The 7227-nt window shown below is 40.7% G+C and overlaps 1 protein-coding gene across 1 annotated transcript; it reads left to right on the top strand.

The window, feature by feature from the left end:
• Positions 1–663: 663 nt before the first annotated feature.
• On the top strand, positions 664–5935 carry ARRDC4 (arrestin domain containing 4; the record flags this gene model as incomplete). Its single annotated transcript, XM_008938731.1, has 7 exons — positions 664–750; positions 1048–1195; positions 3019–3121; positions 3832–4088; positions 4658–4820; positions 5347–5501; positions 5615–5935. Coding segments are annotated over 7 exons (970 nt in total), but the record flags the coding sequence as incomplete, so codon positions are not given.
• Positions 5936–7227: the final 1292 nt, after the last annotated feature.

The following is a 7227-nucleotide window of genomic DNA, read 5'->3' as shown; positions in this document are numbered from 1 at the left end:
GGGAGCCTCCGCCGGGCGCAGCCACAGCGAGCACCCGGCTCCTTATATAAACGGCTGAAAAACGCGGAACGGCGCCAGAGGAAAGCCCGCAGCTCTCGGCTTCCTCTCCTTGAAGAGGAGAGGCATCTGTGTGTCCCTCGTGCCCTGGCAGCAGCATCAGGACTGCATCCGCAGCACTGAAAAACTGAAATGGCATTTCGTTCCGGTGGGGTGAAACGCATCGCAGGTTTATCTGTAGGAAAAGTAAATTCAGGCCTTCAAAATTGTGTAACAGTAGGCCGTCTATGAATACATTCATGGTATTTCATAACACCACAAACTGCAGCTCTCTGGCACAAAAGTTAGTTTAATGGCCATTTGAAAGCGTAGATGGATTACTGTCCTGCTGAAAAGGAAAAGAAACTTGCTGTATGTTTTCCAGAAGCCATTTTGGATTAGAAATTGGCCAGAGGCCTGAACTGAAACTCAAGGTCTCCCTGTTTCCTTGATTTTTTTTTTCATTGAAATCACATCAGAGCATAAATAAAGCATGGGCTCTAATCCAGAACCCACTGGGATCAATAAAAACTTCTCCTCGTCCCTTGCATCTGGGCGGTTTTATACATAAATAACATATTAAAGTGTCTGCTTTGTTCTTCTATTTATGGAGTAACTTAAACATAGGATTCGTTTTCATCCTGCAGGTGAGGAAAGCTTAATTCTTCTAGATGGAAGACATGAGTTTCCGTTCAGCTTTCAACTCCCTCAAGAGTAAGTTGAATAATCCAGCTTGAAGGGATTGTGCTGGACAGTGCTCGTTGTGGAACATGAATGTAATTTGGGTTGGGTTGTTTGTTTTGGTTTTTAATACTGGATGGATAACTCAGCTTTATGTGCTTGTCCCCACCACCACGCAGAGGTGCCACGTTTGCTGCAGTGTCCCCAAGGACACTAAAAGTACTAAAAGTACAAGCTGTAAATGAGGAAACACTTCTGGACACAGGAAGTGCTCATGTTTGGAACTGAGTTAAAAATTTAAGGTAATACTCTTATGTCTGCTCCTTTCAGGCCTCTGGTGACCTCTTTTACTGGGAAGTATGGCAGCATCCAGTACTATGTGAAAGCAACTCTGGAGAGGCCTGCAGCACCCGAGCAAAGTGTCCAGACAGAGCTCCAGGTCATTAGCCATATCGATGTCAGCTCACCAGCTTTATTGGTAAAAGCTTCTTCCACTCCTCCTCCTCCTCCTTCTCCTCCTCCCCCACCCACAAAAGCCAGCTGCCAAAAAAAAAGAAAATGATTTCCAACACGCATTCACATCCAGCCATAACCATTCCCATGTTATTCTGGAGTGTCATTTTCTGACTTCTGAAAGCATATAAGCTCCCTGAGCTTTTCTCTATAAATAGATGATCTTAGGTTGTGTGAATAGCAAACAGTGGCTTTTTTATTTTAACACCACTGATTACATCCCTGCTGGCAGAGATGCTCGTGCCAAAAAGTTATGCAGGCTTCAGATGCATAAATAAGGCTTAATAATAATAATGCACAAGCCTAAAGTAGTTACTCTTACCAGAGCAACTACATTCACAGGGCTGCAGTGTCCTAAACTCTACAATAATAGTAGGTTGAGGAACAGTAATTAGAGAAGAGCATTAATCATGCCCAGGCTGTCATTTATGCTCTGGCCATTATGTTATGTATCCTTCCATTCTGCACGTCGTTTTCTAACATTAAGTGTGTGTGTGCAGCTGCTTCAGAGATCTTTTCAGTTATTTCCTTATGACAGATTTGGCCACATTAAAGCATTGAGTTTCTAATAAGCCCTAGAAATACTGTAGAGTAATAAGAAAGATCAAGCATTAAGTAATGAGAAAATAGGCAAGATGGAAGCTAATGAGCTGGATTCTTTTATCTCAACCCATATTATGAAAATAATATAAAATTATACCTTGCACTTTCATGATAGCAACTGGATCTAAATGGTTATTCATTTAAATATGAATGAGTAATTTCTATTTTATTTAAAATGCTGGGATAATTTTAACATTTCACCATGATGTGAATATAGCTAAGAGATGTTTTGAACAGTGGTTTGTTATTTTTTTTATCTCTTTAGATGCTTTAATCTTTCTGGAGAGAACTTAGGGTTTGGCAGTGACATCTGCAAGCAGAATGCAGTCTTTCTGTTCAGCGATGTACGTTAGGAGTGTGGAGGCACCAGATCCAGATACTGCAAGGATGGAGCAGACCATAGACTAGCAATAAAGTAGGCAGTGACTGTCTGAATGGATTCCAAAGCTACCACCAAAAAAAAGTGCAAAACAAGACAAATTTCAGACTTTGTAATTATATTGACTGGGCACTAGTGCTTAGTAAATGATTTTAAGTAGTGTGAATCCTGGCTTGGACCCTTCACTGTTCTAAGTTGACCCTAATGAAGATTTTACAGACAGTGTAAATGTCATGTGATGTGACAGTTCTCCTTGAAGAATTAAAACTTTTTTTTGTCATTAACCTAATTTTTTTGGGAGGTTGTGTGGCTTCCAAGTTACAGAGCTGCATCACCATAGCCCAGTGTGTATACATTTGCCCTTCCTTACACAGGGTACAGAGGTAAAAGCAGTTCACCTGCTTAACTCTTAGTTGCTTGCAGATGAAATTAATTCTGCATTCTCCTGTGCTGAGGAATACAGGCATGAATACTGCAGCACTCCAGCAGACCTTTCAAAAGTCATGCCTGTAAAATTTGCTGCATCAGTCCTTTTACAGACAGATGATGTTCAGGTGCACGTTGGTCTCAGTGCTACCTAGTTGATAGGGTCCTAAATGCAGGCTGGGATTTCCAAGCAGCTGTTTGTTCAGACAGCCCAACCTTGGTTCCCTTTCACATGGTGGCAGAACTCTAGGTGTGTTGAGAAATGTGACTCAGACCAAGTGGATCGTAGAGCTAGATGGCAGTGACTTCATGCACAATGTTAAACTGCAAGTGATTGATAGCTTTGTGCTTTAAAATGAAAAACACTCCATATTTTACAGACACCTGTTCTAAGAAGTCAGGAGAAGATGGTTGGCTGTTGGTTTTTCACCTCTGGGCCAGTGTCTCTCAGTGCCAAAATTGAGAGGAAGGGATACTGTAATGGTAAGAGTTATCTTCAAAATGTCAATATTAAACTTCTGATAAAGTGGGTTTTTTTTGTCTCTGCAAAGTCAACACTAGTTGAAAGACTAGTTCTGTTTAGTAGGAAATAAATGGAGAGCTACATGAACAAACTTTAACAATAATCATCTTGCCTTTCCCCTTACTCCCAACTTTGGGAATATAAATTGCAAGGAAGTCCTATTCGTCAGTAATCTCACAGAAAGCCATGTCCATTTGAGTGTAAAGAACAACAAAGTGCTTTTATTTGGGAAAATATACTTAATTGGGGATGTAACCTGGCTTTTATGTCCTGTTTCTGTGTAAGTTTACCCTTGTGTAAGAATGAGCTTTAGCAGCTTCACTGCCACCTTGGTAACATGGATACATTAAGGGAATAAAACATTCTGAAATTCAGTTAGCAGTATATAAAAAGCACATTGGCACATAATTTGCAAGTAAAGCTTTTATAGCTTATTCATATTATGCTTAATGTTTCGAAATGCATCATTGTTTATATGTAAAAATGCAGTAGGTGGCTGTAACTCTGCCTGGATACCACTGCAAAAATAAAAGCCAGCTAGCTTGAGGAAACTAACAAGTATTATTCTCACAACATTGCAGATGATGTACGTGCTGTATAACTCGCTTTGGTACTCCCAGAGGAAAGCTGGTAGATACAAATTATTCCCTGAACTTCTTCTGTCTTCCAGGGGAAGCCATACCAATCTATGCAGAAATTGAGAACTGCTCCTCTCGTTTGATTGTTCCAAAAGCTGCCATTTTCCAAACACAGACTTACCTGGCCAGTGGGAAGACAAAAACCTTCCGTCAGATGGTTGCCAATGTTCGAGGAAACCACATTGCCTCTGGGAGTACAGATACCTGGAATGGGAAAACTCTGAAAATCCCACCTGTATCCCCCTCTATACTTGACTGCTGTATTATTAGAGTAGAATATTCGTTAGCTGTAAGTATGGATTTTTATTACAAATGAATTTATTACTAATTACTCTTGAATAGTAGATTGAGTTGGGAACAGAAGAATTTTCTCTGCTGAGCAGCTATTAGATTCTGAATTTGGCAACAACAAAATATAAATATTGTATACTGTAGAGGTGAGGTACTGAAGATGATGAAGAGATTCTGAAAAGGAAAGATGGGAATAATGAGGAAGATGGGAAAACATTTCTGAGGAAGAAGCAACTTAGTTTTAGACCTGCAGAGGTTATTAGGGGAAAGCAGTTCAAGCTGAATGGGTTTCCCTGGTGATTCTTTTCAAAATGGGAAGATGGGACTGAAAGTCAAATGCATAATTATTTCTGTTTTGTATCTTCATAACGTCATCTAGAGACGAGGTACAAATGAAGTTGCCAGAAAATAAGGACAGCTGCCAGAGTATGAGCTAGACATATCTGAGATGAGAATACTTCTAATTGTTAAAACAAACTGCAGATTAGGGAGGAGGGCAGTTTCCAGGAGCAGCAGCTCAGTAGGGTCTCATGATGTTTTCTCTTTTATTTGGGGATTGCCACATAGGTGTATATCCATATTCCTGGTGCTAAGAAATTGATGATTGAAATGCCTCTGGTGATTGGCACTATTCCATGTATTGGATTTTCAAGCAGAAACTCCAGCATTACCAGCCAGTTCAGTATGGATATGAGTTGGCTGGCACTGACCATGCCAGAACACCCTGAAGGTAACACATATTGAATCTTTCTAATGCAGCACAGTACTGTCTACAACAGAGGGGTTGTAGTGCTGGGTTAAGGGCACTACTAGGGATGTAGGCCATTAAAGTGTGACTCATGAGAAGCCAGGCACATCCATCTAAGTCAAGATCCAAAAGGACTGGCAAGGATACCCTAACTCCAGTCTTTTTTTTATCCCTATCTATAACTGCTTTCAGGTGAATCTTGAGATAACTTGTGAGAGTGGGAGTTCTACTTTGGGGGTAGACACCTGAAAGTTATATATCTTGATACAACACAGGTTTGCTGCTGGAGTAGCCCTAAAAGTATCTGTAGTGTTCTTGCTGCATCACCTCAGCTTATTAAAACCACCATTCTAGTTGAGTATTTATGAGTACAGTGCACTTCATGCAATTTGGCAGTAGTACAGTGTTTAATGAGTAAAGTCTCTGTGGTCTCGGATGCTGTGAAGCATTGTTGTCTTGCTGTGAGTGAATCATTTGAAATTTGACAGTAGCATCTCTTGTGTTTCAGCACCACCAAATTATGCTGATGTAGTGTCTGAGGAAGAGTTCTCCAGACATGTTCCTGCTTATCCACCACCAATTGACTGTGAGGAACAATTGTGTTGTCCTGTCTTTGCTTACATACAAGAGTTCCGGTTTCAGCCTCCACCTCTTTATTCAGAGGTAAAAAAAATAAACAGCAGGTGGTGTTTCTATTGTCAGATGGCAAAAAAAAACAACCTTGTATGCAGAACTGCAAAAATTACAGGCAGTAATTGTTGCCTTTCTTCTTGCAGATTGATCCACATCCAACTGATGTAGAAGAAACGCAGCCCGTTTCATTCATGCTCTGAAGAGGATTTGTGATGGGATCGTTGTGATGAATGTCTTAATCTTTCTGCTGCTTAAGCTGATAGTGCAGCTGAAAAGGAACCAGTTTTCTTTTTCAAAACTTCAGTTTGTGTGCAAGAAAGGTCAAGGAAAATGGAGGGGGGAGGTACGAGCATGTTGGGTGATGGAAGAGAATCTGCTGGATTAGTCTGCACAGAGGATATCATGTGAGCAGCAATGCTTGGGACACTTGAGAATCACCTGGAAACGCTGAGTGCTTTCTAAAAAGTGGATATACTACATAAAAGTACAAGGAGGAGATGTAAGGATCTTCTGAAGAGAAAGAATAATTATATTTTGTTTGGAACACTCCAGAAGAATTTACATAATCATGTTGATGTTGAGAATTTTGGTCATCAAACTTGCATAGCAGAAGAGAATGTGGAGCAAGAAAACATTTCCAAGATTCCACTGTTCAGGGGGCTTCGGTTTTGCACTGTTGGGGCCCAAGAAAGGAACACTACTTAAAATGTGGAGTGAAGCCTTCTCTCGAGCTTAACTTTGTGTTTCATGAGAACCTGCCCTTCCAACGACTGCCAAGTGGTACTATTTCATCAGGCATAATGATCCTAAAGACGTCACGGGTGAGAGCGGCTCTTGCGCAACGTGATGAAGGCAGCCATTTACTGAGTGAAAGACACACGGATGTACAAGAGTGGAACTTTGATAAGAGCTTATGCACTATGCTTTCTTTCAAGGGATTTCTTAAGGGAATTATTCTAGCCTCTTCTACTGTGAGTTCTTTTTCTGCATCTTAAGCCTATGGGTAGCGTGGCGAGGGAGAATCCTTTTGCCAACAGCAGGTATCCTTAGTAAAATGGACAATACTTATTTATTCAGAAGCCTTTATAAGCCTACCTCTGTTTTGGATATTTACTTACAGTCAGATCTGAGACCAAAAATAAAAAGTCTTGTTAAAGCTCCAGTATACTTTAAGGTTCTAGGGACCCTAAGTGGTTTCTGTGGTTAGTCAGTGAGATAGGAGGCGTAGGGAGAGGTTTAAATAGAGCCAGAATAGGCCTAGCTTCTAACTGAAGTGAAAGCAGACGTCAGGGGAACAAAACCCTCTAATAACGGCACAAAGCTTTTCATTGCTCTTGCATTTTTGTCTAGAGATCTATTGTCAGGGGCTGCACTGGTCATCTGCTATCCACACTGGTTTTTGTCTGTTTCCCTTGTTTGTTTTTGCTGTTTAATTTTGTTTTGGTGCAATATTTTAATGTTTTCTTCCTCAGGTCATTAGAACAGTGAGAGTTTGTTGCTGCTAAGAGTGAAGGCACAGCATTTTACTTGGCCCTTCTGCTGCCTTCCTTTAAAGTAGAATGTTTGCTTCCTGCCAAGCATCAGCTGGAATAAGTAAGCCACCATCACTTAAAGGAGCAGAAACACAGCGTTCTGAATATGCACGTTTACAGTCGAGTCTCTAAACTACAGGGGATTTTGAACTACAAGAACTTCTCCATATGTCTTACAGAAGGGTTTGGGTTCAAAACCCGGTGCTTCATGTGGTAAAACATTG

Source organism: Merops nubicus, unplaced genomic scaffold (genome assembly GCF_000691845.1).
Source record: "Merops nubicus isolate BGI_N331 unplaced genomic scaffold, ASM69184v1 scaffold11014, whole genome shotgun sequence".
Lineage (NCBI taxonomy): Eukaryota > Metazoa > Chordata > Aves > Coraciiformes > Meropidae > Merops > Merops nubicus.
This window is presented reverse-complemented; position numbering and strand designations above follow the sequence as displayed.